Below are 15,679 nucleotides of genomic sequence, written 5' to 3'. Positions count from 1 at the left end.
ATGGTTTATTTACCAACAATAAGATAACAATTGTTTTTGTTTTAATTTGTCGATTTGTCGAAAAGCAATAGTTGATTGAAAATCAACGCTTACTAAAACCAACCTTGATTTATAATGGAAATACGTTGTACTCATAGAACAGTTGTAACCAAATTTCAACGAAATTAAATTTTCAGATGACTTATCATCGCCAAAAAAGCTTGAACAAAAAATGGATTATTTATTTCATTTATCAAAAGGAAACTGGTTTTCACCACAATCCTAACCCTCATTGCAAGTTTTCATCTTCATTTTTAATTTCATTATTTTCGTCGCTATGTTTGCGCTGAATATGTTTCGTTAGTTCGCCTTTTGTTTTGTAGCTATTTCCACAGCTTTCACAAGAAAACTTCCGCTCTGATGAATGGGTTAGCATGTGTTGCCTCAGACTCGCCGGTAGTCTGAAGCTCTTCTGGCAGATCTCGCAGGAAAAGTTGCTGTCCGTGGTGTGCGTCTTCAAATGGTTACGATGAATTTGCGAGGTCCGAAAGCTTCTGTCGCATATGTTGCATTGATATGGTTTTTCGCCCGTGTGCAGCCTTGAGTGTTCGTTCAATTGATTCGCGAAAGCAAACGACTTTTTACACACCTCACATTGATACACAGGTCTATGCTTCGCGCGCCTGTGCACATACATTGCGCCGTAGGTGCTAGCCGTATAGTCGCAACCCGGATACGGACAATGCCCATCCTTGCTGGGAAGCAGGGCGAACTTCAACCTGCTTCGGTATTTCGGAGGCTTCACGTGGCCAGGCGTACAAACATGCTTCAACAGTGCGTTTCTTTGAGGAAATGCTCGATCACACTCTAGGCACTTATGCGGTCTATCCCCAGTATGACTTCTATGGTGAATGAGCAGACTATCTGATCTACTGTACGAATTATCGCAGTATATACATTTATATTGTTTCTCGCCCTTGTGAGAAACTTCATGTCGTTTGAGAGAACTCTTTGCCCCAAACGTACGGTCACAAATCAAGCATTTATACTGACCACTTAGTTCGTTTCGGTGATTGGCGACATGGGTCCGGAAAGTGGTTCTATCAAAATATTGCTTTCCACAATATTCGCAAGTGAATCCAGTGTCTACGAAAGCATGCACATTGCTCACGTGGGCGTTAAGTTTTGTAGTAGTACTAAACCGCCGATAGCATTTGTCGCACTTGTGTGGCAATCGGTGCATCCTAAAATGCAAATTCAACTTATTTAAAGTTTTCAATTCCAATGGTTGATACTTTTCGTCAGCCTCTGTAGCCTCAGCTTTGTTGTTTTCCACCATACATTCATAACATTCGTAAGGGAGCATTGGGATATGTTCTCGCATGTGAAAATTGCATTCCATCATTGAATCGTGCTGCTTGTCGCAAACGTAACACGTGGTAAATGGAAACATTCTGCGAGCTTCTTCTTCCAACCGGTTTGTTTTTTTGATAACCTTTCTTCCTTGCTGAGCTTTAAGTGCTCGTCGCTGTTCAGCCTTAAGTTTTCGTTTCATAGATTTTTCTTTTTCATACTCGACCATAAATTTATGCCAGGCCTCGCGTTGTTCTCGATTTTCGTCCGATGATATTTCCAGTGTGCTGCTGCGATTACAAGCGTCTTCTTTTTCTGCTTTACTTTCGACCAAACAATTTTGCTGTTCATCATCATTCTTTTCAACAGAATTTTCAATTCCATCGCCGACCTTGGTGTAGCATGAATGATCATTTAGATCGGATTTATCTGCCTCGTGCTGCTCGACGTCATTTTTGTTTGTTTCCGCATTATTTTCGTTCAATGTTCCTGCACTACACTGTAAGGTTGCATTATCGTTCGACACCAGCTGGTTGGCCGAAAGATTTCTGTATGCCTGATTTATGTCAGTAAATATGAATTGTTTTGGTGCTTTGAGTTTGATCGATTTTGTGATGAAATTGTTCGAGGTCGGACTATGAATCGGAACTAGCGGTTTGGTTGAAGGATATCCGCATGTCTCATCTGTATCAGCAAATATGAATCGCGTAGGTGCTATAGGCTTAATCGATGTTTGAGCCTTTGTTATAGCACTTTGATAGTACTCAGTCAATTTATTCTCGGCCACCAGTTGCACCAAAAATTCTGCTTTTGCTAAAAATTCCTGGCGAATATTAAACGCCTGCACTAAACATATTTTACACTCCAAACATATAACGCTTGGGAATGCATTATTATCTTCTGTCTGTGAAATAAAGAAAAAGGATATTAGTTCCACTGCACTGTGGAATAAACGTAAGCAATGCGTTTGTGTGACTTACTTCGAACGCCGTTAGATGTACAAACATATCGAGAAGGGTTATGTTCTGTATTTTCGACTCGATGGGAATTGCGGAATTATCTTGGCAGGGTTTCAAACAAGTTCTACAAAATTGATCACGATACTTCAGAACAACCGAGTAGAATGAATTGCTTTCGCCAACAGACGTTTCTTGAATTTGTTTCGAATTAACGCCCTTTTTGATAGATGGAACCGCTACAGATAAATGGCATTAAAAAAAATTCAAAATAAAATCATATTCGGATCTAAAAAGCATGATAATATTCATGGGAATTGAGTAGATCGAGCTACATGTTTATATAAAATGCAGCCAAGCTTACCATCCGCACGAAGTTTTCTGAGGTGTATCGGTAATTCCTGCACGGGTGTAAAATGCATCTGATAGCTTTCTGGTGCAAAATGATTTGAACAGATACGGCTGTTCTTATTCGGCTTCCACTCTGCACTACGATCGCAAAACTTTGCCCATTCACTGCACACAGGCTCGTCGAGGGGAAATGAGTGAAATATGATAACGGCCGTTTGTTTCTGCGCCTTTTTGCGCGAAATACGGCAGGACGATACTGAACACAAATTCCTCTCCATAGCGTTCCCTGAAACAAATGGAATGAGTTCGTTCAGCATCCTTCCATCGTAAAGCAGCGTCTGCTACAAACGATTATTTACCTTATAGAGTTTGCACTACTTCTTTCACGTAGAGGTCCGTACTGGCTTTCTTTACGAACAATAAATTGCTTTCCTACATTTAAAAGATTGTCCAAATTCTTCCAAAGATTCCTTTTTTTAACAATAAACAACAACCCAACAGTTGTTTATTTATTTATTTTTTTTTTTATGAGTAGTCAAAACACAATCGAGGTTACTGGAACAAAGCAGTGCGTTCCTGACTCAAAGCTCGGTTAAATTAACCTTGATTCATTGTCCTAATTCGTAGTGCACGTAGAACAGTTGTTGATTGAATAAATGTATGTTCTCAAAACCATCACCGAAATCAAAGTCCACTTTTCTGTAAATTTATTGTTTAATTGAAAGCATGTTAGGTTTGCCCTCCATTTTGCACCGTTATTACACATTTTTCTTCTGCTCACACTTCTTCTGGCGATACAATCATGTCTGTACTATGTTTACTATGTTTTTGCTGAGTATGCTTCTTCAGATCTCCCTTTGACTTGTAGCTGGTGCCGCAGATATCGCAGCAATACTTCCGTTCCGATGAATGGGTTAGCAAGTGTTGCTTCAGATACTGTGGTAGTTTGAAGCTTTTCTGGCAAATCTCACAAGTGTAGCTGCCGTTCGTACAGTGCGTTTTCAAATGTCTTTGATACGAGCTATACCGCCGATAGCTCTGATCGCACAGCTTACACGTGTGTGGTTTTTCACCCGTATGCAATCTCATATGTTCATGTAGATTTTTTTCAAAGGCAAATGACTTACTGCACACCCCGCAATGAAACGAAGGTGGGAGATGTTTTGTGCGCTTATGCGTGAACATCGCGGTGTACGATACGGCCGTATAGTCACACCCTGGGTATGGGCAACATCCCCCATTGCCGGCACGTTGAACAGGGAAAGGTTTAGAGGTTCTCGCTTTGAGAGGCAAGTGCTTTTGCTGATGCAGTTTCAAGGACGTACTTTGAGAGAATGTCCGACCACATTCTAAGCACTTATGCGGTCGTTCTCCGGTGTGAATTCTATGATGATTCAAGCGGTTGTACGATGTGCTGAACGATTTATCGCAATACATACATTTATATTTTTTCTCGCCCTTGTGGGATGCTTCATGCCGCTGTAAGGAACTTTTCACACCAAACGTACGATTGCAGAATGAGCACTTGAACAACCCGCTAAGCTCATTTCGATGTGTAGAAACATGCTTTCTGAAGGCATTCACATGCGAATACAGCTTGCCGCAGTATTCGCAAGTCAATCCGTTTGGATCACATTCATGTTCGGTCGCTACATGCTTTTTAAATCTAGCTACGGTCCCAAACCTCTTGTAACAATTTCCACATTTGTGTGGCAATCGATGCATTCTCAGGTGAAAGTTTAATCTATTTAAAGTTTTCAGTATCACCGGTTCTACCATTTCTAAATTCTCTGTTCTGCTATTCATGTCAGCTTCCTGTTTTCCATGTGTACATTCATCACATTGGTATGGCAGCATCGGAATGTGTGCTTGCATGTGCAAATCTCGCTCCGTCAACGTATCGTGGTTCATGTCGCATATGTAACATGTTGTTAAAGGGAAGCTTTTCCAAGCTTCTTCCTCTAGCATTTGTGTTTTAGATTTTGCCGGCTTTTCTCGTTTACTTTTCGTTGCCCGTCGGATTTCAGCTTTCAGCTTTTTTTTAGCTAGTTTTTCTTGCTCGTAATGCTGAAGATAGCTTTCCCAATCTTTACTTTGTTCATCATTATCCTCCGACAGGATTTCAGCAGCACTACTACGATAGGTATAGGTGGGCTCCTTTTTGACTATGCTGTCTTCTAAAAAAAAATCCTGCTTGACATCATGTTCAATGTCTAGATCATGATATTGGTTCCAAGCCTTGTTATAGCATGAATGATCTTTCAAATCGGATATTTCTGACGAGAGGCCCTCAACAACATGATTATGAGACTCCAGAACAGTGGTATCGTCTGGTTGTTGGCCAATATAGGACTCACCGTCAGCTATCAATAAATTGGTGGGGAATCGCCTTGATCCTTCCTTTGTATCAATAAAACTGACATATTCATCCGCATTGGATTCAACAGTTTCATCCGGCTTAACAAAATCTATATTGAAGTACTCCATAATTTTCTCTTCGGCAACTAGTTGAACGAGCAATTCTGACTGTGCGATGAACTCCCGACGTATATGAAAAGCTTCTTGCAACCTGCTCTTACACTCCAAACATAATATGACGGGGAATGCATCATTATGTTCAGCCTACAACATAAGATAAAATTAAAAGAATTTTTTTGTAGAGTCAAATTCCTTCAAGTAATAAATTTTTTAATTTCACCTCAAACTGGGTAAGTTGTATAAGCATATCGAGCAATGTCGTGTTCTGTATCTGCGTATCCACCGGAATACCCGAACCATCTGGGCAGTGTTTCAAGCAAGTTCGGCAAAATTGATCACGATACTTTCGAAGCATAGGATCAATTTGGTATGATGTATCGCAGATACTCTCCATACATTCGTCCATTTCATCTCTGTTAATGATTGTTGGAAACGCTGAAAGAAGAGAATTATCTACATGAATTTGTACGACAATAAGCTGAATCTAACCATTCTGTAATTTTCTACATGAAATATCAAATTAACCAGCTAAAAGTGTATTTACCTGTAAAGGTCAATCTTCTGAAATTGCAATTGCTCTTCACCAAAGGAGCGTAAGCTAGTTGATAATCTTCCCGTTTGAAATGTAGAGAACACAGTGCAGAATTTTTCGTTGGCTTCCAATTGTTATCACGTTGGCAAAACTCAATCCATTTGTAGCATACATCACTTTCCAGCGGGAAATGGTGGAAAATTACGTCCAATCCGCGTTTTTTCGTATAGTCTGAATTAACTTTACAGAATGACGCTGAACACTTGCGGGGCATTTTTACTAACGAAGAACACTGAATAAAGTCAAAATGTTATAACTCTGCCGTCACGGATAAAAGTTAATTCATGTATTTATCGCACTTAAATCGTTGAACAGGTTTTCATGAAAAGTTGAACTATTTTGGCCAATTGGTTGCGTTTGTTTACCATCATTGGTTGTTTGCATGCCAACGTAAACTTACCATAGTGAATCTGTCAAATTAGAAAAATGGCGGACACCAAGGTTACTGAAGCTAAGCAGTACTTGCCTCACACCACTTGCTTGGAAAGTATTCCTTCGTTCAAGTAACCTAGGACAAAGCGACGCTGATCTGAACACCTTGAAAATAGCCGCCCTATCCATTTTATAGTGTTAATATCGATTTGTTCTAGTTAAATACCAAATTTGGAAGCGATTGCATCAATACTTTTGAGGAAATCGTTAAAATTTACGAACTACGGCAGCCAGCGACCACTGTCCAGCGTGGAAACCAATGGCAACGCAGACCACGCGCGGACCATCGAAAGACACCGGGCAGACATGCAGACGCTGCGAACCTCCGCACGTGACCGGACCACGGTTTGGAAGCTAGGGATAGTTTTAAGAATAGGTGTTCAGTTCGTTACTAACCTCTGAGCTTAGCGGTTATAACATAAAAATATATTTTTTATAAATTCTCCAAGAACAAATTCATAACTTATATATAATAGATATCTATCTGTCTGATGTAGGAGCTTCCTCGCAAAATTCTACTTTCATGATTAGGTCATCTTCATTTATACTAACATTATTTTCGTCTCCTGCGTGCTTGCGTTTAGTGTGTCTATCTAGTTCTTTTTTCCTTTTGTAGCTTATTGCACAGATTTCGCACGAAAACTTCCGCTCCGATGAATGGGTCAGTAGATGCGACCGCAGATATTCCGTAAATTTGAACTTCTTGTGGCATCCGGGGATCTCGCAAATAAAGGTTTTTTCAGTTGTATGCGTTTTCAAATGCTTCGAATAAACTTGTTGGGAATGAAAGCTTCTGCCGCATAAATTGCATCGATATGGTTTTTCGCCCGTGTGCACCCTCAAGTGCGTTTCCAATTCATTCGAGGAACGATACGACTTGTTGCACACATCGCATTGGAACAAAATGCTATGCTTCCTGCGTTTATGATTATACATTGCATCGCGTGTGGTAGCCGTATAGTCACAATCCGGGTATGGACAACGTGCATCTTTGTTCGGAAGTTCGGGCGGTAACGGTAAGTTTGAAGGCTTCACTTTCAACAGTAAGTCTGAAGCCACAACGCCATGTGTACATTTATGCTTTAAAAGTGACGATTTTTTGGCATACCCTTTACCACACTTTGGGCACTTATACGGTTGTTCTCCGATGTGAATTCTATGGTGATTGCGCCGAAAATACGACGTGCAGAACGATTTATCGCAATACATACACTTATACTTTTTCTCGCCGTTGTGAGATGCTTCATGCTGTTGGAGGGCACTTTTCGCACCAAACGAATAATCACAGACCGAACATTTGAATTTACCATCTAAACGGTATCGATGAGAGCGCACATGTTTCCTGAAGAAGATTTTATCGAAATATTGCTTTCCGCAATATTCGCAAGTGAACCCATTTTTATAATTATGAGTGTTGTTCTGGTGACGTTTCATCCTTGATTTCGTTTCAAACTGTCGATAACATTTGTCGCATTTGTGCGGCAATCGATGCATCCTGAAATGTAGGTTTAACAGATTCGTTGTTCTGAATACCAATGGGCGAAATTTTTCGCCAGTCGCTGTTGCATCGCTTTGGTTGTTTTCCACCATACAATAATTACATTGGTATGGGAGCATCGGTCTATGTTTCCGCATGTGAAAATGGCATTCCATTTTTGAATCGTGTTGTTTGTCGCATACGTAACATGTGGTAAGTGGAAATAATCGGAGAGCCTCTTCTTCCAACTGTGGTACTAGTTTTTTGATCCGTTTTCCTTGCTTTGATTTTCGTTTCATAGATTTTTCCTTTTCACAGTCGTCCATAAATTCATCCCAAACGTCTATTTGGTCTTGATTTTCATTCGACCGACTTTCTGGTGTGTTGCTGCGTGTACAAATATCCTCCGTTTCCGCTTTACTTTCATCGGGACCAATTTGCTGATCGACCTCATCGTTTTTATCAGGATCTACGTTTTCGGCAATCTTGGTGTAACATGAATGATCGTTGAGATCGGATTTATCTTGCTGTGCGATGTACTGTTTGATTGTTTCCACATTTTTCTCGTCCAATGTTCCGGGGTTGCTTTGTGAGGTCGGACCTTGGATCGCAACTGGAGGTTCGATTGAAAGATTTTTATGTGCTTGATTTATGTCAGTAAAAATGTATTGCTTTGGTGGTTTGGGCTTATTAAATGTTTGAGCCTTGGTTATGGCAGTATTATAGTAGTCCACAAGTTTTTCTTCGGCAACCATTTGGACCAAAAATTCTATTTTGACGATGAACGCCTGGCGTATGTTAAACGCCTCTACTAGTTTTGTTTTACATTCCAAACAAATGACGCTTGGGAACGCATTATTATCATCTGTCTGTGAAAATAATAAAATTGAAAAATAGTGTCACTAAGCTGCAGACTAAATGTAAGTAATGCACATTTGTTACTTACTTCGAACGCCGTGAGATGTACAAGCATATCGAGAACAGTGAAGTTATTTATTTTAGAGTTGATCGAATCCGTCATTGCAGAATTGTCTTTGCAGTACTTTAAACACGTTCTGCAGAATTGATCACGGTACTTCAAAAGCATTGGATTCATCGCTTCTTGATGGCATGCATCGGAAAAGGTTTCTTGGTGGGCTGCTTCTTGTTTTTTTTTTTTTTTATATATATTTGGACGGCAGGCTGCTTCTTGTTGTGTTACTGAAATATTGTGCTTGATCGATGGTATCGCTGCAAAAGAAAGCAAACATGTATAAAACTTTAAAGAAAAAGAAACTGCCCGATATTTGAACACCTTAATGCTATCCTTCGTTAGCAAGAATAATAACATTTATAATGTTAAATTGAATTTAAAAGGTAATCGGTGAAGAAGATAGTCCATTCCACTTATCTTTCCGTACTTCACTCGCGGGCAAAACGACGCTATCATACCAACGTGTGTACATGCTGAACGAGGTGATATTTTTTTAGATGGCGTCCTTGGACAACAATCAAATAAACAACATTGTTCGCATATATCCGATATATTGATGGTAGATCAAAGGAGATTTATCCAGCTGATTATCTGCTGCAGTAAAATGGGCCGAACAAATAACATCATTTTTTGAAGGCACCCAAAAGATCCCTGCTTTGCATCAAACATTCTTAGCTACTTCTTGATTCGAATTATTACACTATTATACTCACCACAGGCACGCAGCCTTCCACAGGGTCCTTTATTTGCATCAGAGGTCCCTATGTAATCTTGCTCTCTAAAGTGCATCGAGCATATTGCAGATCTTTTCGAAGGTTTCCAGCTGGCAGTCTCGTTCGCAAAAGCTGCCCACTTCGTATTCAGATATTTGTTCTCGGGAAATTTGTGAAATCTAATTTTTCTATTATGCTCACTGGCCCACTTACGATTCACATGGCAATCGACCACTTCACACTGATATGCCAATGGCATTTTGAAACTAAAAAACTGAAATCTCAACCGATTTGCACAAATTTAGTGAAGGACCGGCTACTAAGGCCATATGGCCTGATTTTTTATGATTACAATGACTTTGCGACCATGCGGCCAAGTTAACCTTACTTTTCGCTAACATATTTCAGGAAACCCCTGCACTGCTAACCAAGGTGATTACTATCCAGGTGGAAAAATAAAGGAAATTTTTGACAATCATTCTCTGTTTTGTTTACGTATTCAATTCGTCGGATATTTTAATTTTCAAACGCTGTTACTTCCAGTAGTCAGGAACATCCGGCAAGATATTTCCTATCGGTTTCGCTCAAAACTGTTCAGCGCGAAGAAAATAACTCCTCATTTTTGTATGGGCCCAGGCGATCTGAAACAAAATTAGGAGTTCAGAAAAGCAATTGAGCTCGAAGAATTGCTCGAAAAATCTCCTAATTTTAAAATTAGGACAATTGTTTCAGTCAGCCTCGGCCCATACAAAAATGAGACGTTGTTCGCGCTGAGAAGTTTTGAGGGGAAACCATTAGGAAATGTCTAGTGGAATGCTGCTTAGATCGTGTTCCTTTTTTTCAGGAACGGTTGTCAGAAGTCAATTTCAATATAGCTTCAACGTGTTGTAATATAAACAGAGCCTTCGTTTTTTTCGTGGCCATAATTAAAGTACTTGTCGGCAAGTATTCACTGTAAAGAGACGATGCCATTCCTAACATATAATTTCGCTCTTTATTGACTTTTTTCCTCGACATAATTTGCAATCTTCTTCTTATTCTTCTTCTTCAGCGAGGATTTACTCCAGCCGGCTGTTGAATCCAGCTTCCTGGGCCTTCGCAAGCTAACCTGGAGACATAGACCTCTAATGGTTAAGGATCGGCTACTAAGGCCATATGTCCTGATTTTCTGTGATTAATCTGATTTACTGTAGGCGTCACATTTTGACTGCCACCATGCGGCCAGGAGCACTGCTAACCAACCACGCTAGTGCGCAGTCAAATTGTGGCTGTTCACCCGCCGTCACGAAAGGAATATTTCCTTCCGTTTGTCAGATCGCACGAAACTCGTAATCCTCTTGATTACTCAAACAGTACGAGATGTGCGGCGGCTAGAATTTATCTGACTTGAGCTCCAGCTCGCCGTTACCACGCGGTCGTGCTGTAAGATAACCTTAGTTTCGCTAACCCCGGGCACTGCTAACGATCCGCTCTGATGCATTGCTGGAACTCAATTTGCTATCTTAAGATTAAGCCTGGAAGTATGATAGCATGTCTTATTTTTCTGTACAATTAAGCATACCGTCGAAGGTCAAACGAGTGTAAACCTACTACAAGTTTATATGAAACTACAAAAACAAGCATGAAAAATTACAATAACTTTAAAATAATTAGCTATATCTATGGACTTGCTATATCTACACGTTAGATGTAGGTACTTCCTCGCAAAATTCTACTTTAATGATTATGTCATCTTCATTTCTGCTATCATTATTCTCGTCACCATGTTTGCGTTGAATGTGTTTCTTTAGTTCACCTTTTGTTTTGTAGCAATTTCCACAAATTTCGCACGAAAACTTGCGCTCCGATGAATGGGTCTGCATATGTGCCTGCAGATATTGCGGCAGTTTGAAGCTCTTCTGGCAGATCTCGCAGGCAAAGCTGGTATCGGTGGTGTGCGTTTTTAAATGTCGCCGATAAATTTGCAAATCCCGAAAGCTTCGTTCGCATAAATTGCATTGATACGGTTTTTCGCCCGTGTGCAGCCTCAAGTGTGCGTTCAATTGATTCGCGAAACCATACGACTTGTTGCATATCTTGCATTGATACAAAGTGGTATGTTTCGTGCGCTTGTGCACATACATTGCACCGTATGTGGTAGCCGTATAGTCACACCCTGGGTATGGACAACGACCATCCTTGCTGGGAAGCAGCGGGGGCCCCGAATCATTTCGTAATTTCGAAGGTCTCACCTGACCAGGTGTGCACGTATGCTTTAAGAGTGCGGTACTTTGAGCAAATGCTCGACCACACTCAAGGCACTTATGAGGTCGTTCTCCAGTGTGAATTCTATGGTGATTGAGCCGATTATACGACGTGCTGAAAGATTTTTCGCAGTACATACACTTATACTTTTTCTCGCCAGTGTGGGATGCTTCATGCCGTTGGAGGGAACTTTTCACACCAAACGTACGATCGCAGAACGAGCATTTGAAAAAACCATCTAAAACGTATCGATGAGTGCGCACATGTTTCCTGAAGAATATTTTATGGAAATATTGCTTTCCGCAATATTCGCAAGTGAACCCATTTTCACCACAATTATGAGTGTTGTTCTGGTGACGTTTCATCCTTGATATCGTTTCAAACTGTCGATAACATTTGTCACATTTGTGCGGCAATCGATGCATCCTGAAATGTAGGTTTAACAGATTCGTTGTTTTCAATACCAACGGGCGAAATTTTTCGCCAGTCGCTGTTGCATCGCTTTGGTTGTTTTCCACCATACATTCATTACATTGGTAAGGGAGCATAGGGATATGTTCCCGCATGTGAAAATCGCATTCCATTATTGAATTGTGTTGTTTGTCGCATACGTAACATGTGGTAAGTGGAAATAATCGGAGAGCTTCTTCTTCCAACTGTCGTATTTCTTTGTTGATCCGTTTACCTTGCTGGGAATTGAGCGCTCGTCGCTGTTCAGCCTTTAGCTTTCGTTTAATAGATTTTTCCTTTTCACAGTCGGCCATAAATTTATGCCAAGCGTCGTTTTGTTCCTGATTTTCATTAGATTGACTTTCTGGTGTGTTGCTGCGTGTACAAATATCCTCCGTTTCCGCTTTACTTTCATCGGGACCAATTTGCTGATCGACATCATCGTTTTTATCAGGATCTTCGTTTTCGGCAATCTTGGTGTAACATGAATGATCATTGAGATCGGATTTATCTTGCTGTGCGATGTACTGTTTGATTGTTTCCACATTTTTCTCGTCCAATGTTCCGGGGTTGCTTTGTGAGGTCGGACCTTGGATCGCAACTGGAGGTTCGATTGAAAGATTTTTATGTGCTTGATTTATGTCAGTAAAAATGAATCGCTTTGGTGATTTGGGCTTATTAAATGTTTGAGCCTTAGTTATAGCAGTATTAAAGTAGTCCACAAGTTTTTCTTCGGCAACCATTTGGACCAAATATTCTGCTTTGGCGATGAACGCTTGGCGTATGTTAAACGCCTTTATTAATTTTGTTTTACATTCCAAACAAATGACGCTTGGGAATGCATCATTATCATCTGTCTGTGAAAATAATAAAATTGAAAAATAGTGTCACTACGCTGTAGACTAAATGTAAGTAATGCACATGTTTTACTTACTTCGAACGCCGTGAGATGTACAAGCATATCGAGAACAGTGATGTTATTTATTTTAGAGTTGATCGAATCCGTCATTGCAGAATTGTCTTTGCAGTACTTTAAACACGTTCTGCAGAATTGATCACGGTACTTCAAAAGCATTGGATTCATCGCTTCTTGATGGCATGCATCGGAAAAGGTTTCTTGGTAGTCTGCTTCTTGTTGTGTTACTGAAATATTGTGCTGGATCGATGGTATCGCTGCAAAAGAAAGCAAACATTTATAAAACTTTAAAGAAAAAGAAACTGCCCGATATTGAACACCTTAATGCTATCCTTCGTTAGCAAGGATAATAACATTTATAATGTTAAATTGAATTTAAAATGTAATCGGTGAAGAAGATAGTCCATTCCACTTATCTTTGCCGTACTTCACTCGCGGGTAAAACGACGCTATCATACCAACGTGTGTACATACTGAACGAGGTGACAATTTTTTAGATGGCGTCCTTGGACAACAATCAAATAAACAACATTGATCGTATGTATCCGGTATCTTACCTGATAGATATAATCTTTTTGATCCTTTAGGATGATTGATCAAAGGAGATTTATCCAGCTGATAATCTGCTGCAGTAAAATGGGCCGAACAAATAACATCGTTTTTTGAAGGCACCCAACTTGCACCCCTGTCGCAGAAAGTGACCCAATTGTTCCGGATTTCGTCATTTTCTGACGGAAACGAATGGAAGGAAATGTTGGTCAAATGCTTTTTCACATTATAACGATTATTTTGGCACGCTGCAACTGCACAAGCGTATGCCATTTTTCTAAATTTTGCTTTGTCTCTAGGCGGTGGTTTGCTAGCTACTGCCAAAACTCACTGTACGATAGTTTGTATCATAGACGTCAAAATGCTCTTGATTCGGTTACCTTACTCAGTCTCTAGATGCTTTGCATCAAACATTCTTAGCTACTTCTTGATTCGAATTATTACACTATTATACTCACCACAGGCACGCAGCCTTCCACAGGTTTCTTTATTTGCATCAGAAGTCCCCATGTAATCCTGCTCTCTGAAGTGCATCAAGCATATTGCAGATCTCTTCGATTGTTTCCAGCTGGCAGTCTCGTTCGCAAAAGCTGCCCACTTCGTATTCAGATATTTGTTCACGGGAAATTTGTGAAATCTAACTAGGTAAAACGGCCCGGTTACACGGGCCAGTTACAGTACCCATTGCACGGGTCCCAGTTACAGTGCCCGTTTACAGGGCCCGTTTACAGGACACGTTGAATGTTCCCAGTTAAAGGGCCCGGTAACACGGCCAATTTACAGGGCCCGGTTACACGGCCCGGTTACAGGACTCAGTTCACAGGGCCCGGTAAGTCGGCCCGTTGACAGATCCCGGTTACAGGGCCCGTTTACAGGGCCTAACCTTATGAATGTAGTTTACTGCTTAATTTTATTCTGCATTGGTTATTTCCATTACGTTGCAGCACCACTTTTTCCAAGAATACATGCAATGTTCGAAAAAATTGTCCCTAAAATCTCGAAAACGTTTCATTTCCTTCATACTGCAAACTTTGAATGAAACTGTGTAGCACGTTCACGCTTTGCCGTTTTCATTTCGGCAAAGTAACCATCGACTACCAAAAACTCGTCCAGCGCAAGAAAAATTTCCCCTACCATGCTGCATCCATAGTATCCTTAGCAAAATAACAGCAAGTGGGGAAACCGTACAGTGCGTGGGAAAACCGGAACGTCGAAATTGTGCATCTCACTTTGGCGCTCGCTTCGCTCGTTCAACGGTGCTATTGCTATCTAAGCTCAAGGTAGAAATTGTCGAAATTGTGCATCTCACTTTCACGCTCGCTTCGCTCGTTCACCTTCGTTATTGCTATCTAAGCTCAAGGTAGAAATTTCATCTCGCTTACGTGCTCGCTTCGCTCAATTGTACTGTCTAATGGAACCACTCAGTTAGCGGAGTTTGTATACGGGATTTTTCTATTATGCTTGCTGGCCCAGTTGCGATTCACATGGCAATCGACCACTTCACACTGATATGCCAATGGCATTTTGAAACTAAAAAACTGAAATCTCAACCGATTTGCACGAAATGGAGGATTTGCGAGGATTTACTCCAGTACGGCTTTTGAATCCAGCTTCCTGGTCCTTCGCAAGCTAACTTGCAGACATACGCCTCTATTTAGTTAAGGGCTACCTACTAAGGCCATATGGCATGATTTTCTGTGATTATTCTGATTTTCTGTGAGGGACTGCGCCTATGCGGCCAAGTTAACCTTACTTTTCGCTACATATTTCAAGAAACCTGTGCAATACTAACCAAGGTGATAAATCCAGGTGGAAAAATAAAGGAAATTTTTAACAATCGTTCTCTGTTTTGTCTACGTATTCAATTCGTCGGATATTGTTATTTTCAAAAGTTGTTGTTATTTCCAGTAGTGAGGAACATCTCGCAAGATATTTCCTTTCGTTTTGCTTAAAACTGCTCAGCGTGAAGAAAAAACCCCTCATTTTTGTATGAGCCTAGGCGAGCTGATACAAAATCAGGAGTTCGGAACAACAATTGTGCTCGAAGAATTGCTCGAGTGCTTGAAAATCTCCAAATTTTAAAATTAGGACAATTGTTTCAGTCGCCCTCGGTTCATATAAAAATAAGGAGTTTTTTTTTCTTCGCGCTGAGAAATTTTGAGCAAAACCGATAGGAAATGTCTAACGGAATGCTGCTTACATCGAGCTTATCTATT

General features: G+C 40.5%; 4 protein-coding genes across 4 annotated transcripts; all 4 read right to left on the bottom strand.

Annotated features, from left to right (window-relative positions):
* Positions 1–219: 219 nt before the first annotated feature.
* LOC131293145 (zinc finger protein 182-like) lies at positions 220–2,339 on the bottom strand. Its single transcript, XM_058321223.1, has 2 exons — positions 2,313–2,339; positions 220–2,236 (listed from the first exon to the last, which is right to left on the bottom strand). The coding sequence occupies exons 1-2, from the start codon at positions 2,337–2,339 to the stop codon at positions 269–271; spliced, it is 1,995 nt and encodes a 664-aa protein (XP_058177206.1). The 3' UTR covers positions 220–268.
* Positions 2,340–3,346: 1,007 nt separating this feature from the next.
* On the bottom strand, positions 3,347–6,083 carry LOC131293144 (zinc finger protein 774-like). The gene is made up of 3 exons (XM_058321222.1): positions 5,662–6,083; positions 5,338–5,552; positions 3,347–5,261 (listed from the first exon to the last, which is right to left on the bottom strand). Exons 1-3 carry the CDS (start codon positions 5,921–5,923, stop codon positions 3,417–3,419), a joined length of 2,322 nt encoding a protein of 773 aa, XP_058177205.1. The 5' UTR covers positions 5,924–6,083; the 3' UTR covers positions 3,347–3,416.
* A 538-nt stretch (positions 6,084–6,621) lies between these two features.
* On the bottom strand, positions 6,622–8,639 carry LOC131293143 (oocyte zinc finger protein XlCOF6-like). Its single transcript, XM_058321221.1, has 2 exons — positions 8,565–8,639; positions 6,622–8,487 (listed from the first exon to the last, which is right to left on the bottom strand). Exons 1-2 carry the CDS (start codon positions 8,637–8,639, stop codon positions 6,622–6,624), a joined length of 1,941 nt encoding a protein of 646 aa, XP_058177204.1.
* A 2,311-nt stretch (positions 8,640–10,950) lies between these two features.
* On the bottom strand, positions 10,951–13,007 carry LOC131293142 (oocyte zinc finger protein XlCOF6-like). Its single transcript, XM_058321219.1, has 3 exons — positions 12,933–13,007; positions 11,612–12,855; positions 10,951–11,392 (listed from the first exon to the last, which is right to left on the bottom strand). The coding sequence occupies exons 1-3, from the start codon at positions 13,005–13,007 to the stop codon at positions 10,981–10,983; spliced, it is 1,731 nt and encodes a 576-aa protein (XP_058177202.1). The 3' UTR covers positions 10,951–10,980.
* Between the last annotated feature and the right edge of the window lie 2,672 nt (positions 13,008–15,679).

This window comes from Anopheles ziemanni, chromosome 2 (genome assembly GCF_943734765.1).
Source record: "Anopheles ziemanni chromosome 2, idAnoZiCoDA_A2_x.2, whole genome shotgun sequence".
Classification (NCBI taxonomy): domain Eukaryota; kingdom Metazoa; phylum Arthropoda; class Insecta; order Diptera; family Culicidae; genus Anopheles; species Anopheles ziemanni.
This window is presented reverse-complemented; position numbering and strand designations above follow the sequence as displayed.

Bases quoted from the DNA above. Each gene is read 5' to 3' on its own strand.
- LOC131293145 (XM_058321223.1), bottom strand. From the start codon at position 2,339: ATGTTTGTACATCTAACGGCGTTCGAA. The intron at 2,237-2,312 runs GTAAGTCACACA...TTTATTTCACAG, and splicing joins TACATCTAACGGCGTTCGAA to ACAGAAGATAATAATGCATT.
- LOC131293144 (XM_058321222.1), bottom strand. From the start codon at position 5,923: ATGCCCCGCAAGTGTTCAGCGTCATTCTGTAAAGTTAATTCAGACTAT. The intron at 5,553-5,661 runs GTAAATACACTT...CTCTTCTTTCAG, and splicing joins CAGAAGATTGACCTTTACAG to CGTTTCCAACAATCATTAAC. The intron at 5,262-5,337 runs GTGAAATTAAAA...CTTATGTTGTAG, and splicing joins TACAACTTACCCAGTTTGAG to GCTGAACATAATGATGCATT.
- LOC131293143 (XM_058321221.1), bottom strand. From the start codon at position 8,639: ATGACGGATTCGATCAACTCTAAAATAAATAACTTCACTGTTCTCGAT. The intron at 8,488-8,564 runs GTAAGTAACAAA...TTATTTTCACAG, and splicing joins TACATCTCACGGCGTTCGAA to ACAGATGATAATAATGCGTT.
- LOC131293142 (XM_058321219.1), bottom strand. From the start codon at position 13,007: ATGACGGATTCGATCAACTCTAAAATAAATAACATCACTGTTCTCGAT. The intron at 12,856-12,932 runs GTAAGTAAAACA...TTATTTTCACAG, and splicing joins TACATCTCACGGCGTTCGAA to ACAGATGATAATGATGCATT. The intron at 11,393-11,611 runs TCATAAGTGCCT...ACATACCACTTT, and splicing joins ATTCACACTGGAGAACGACC to GTATCAATGCAAGATATGCA.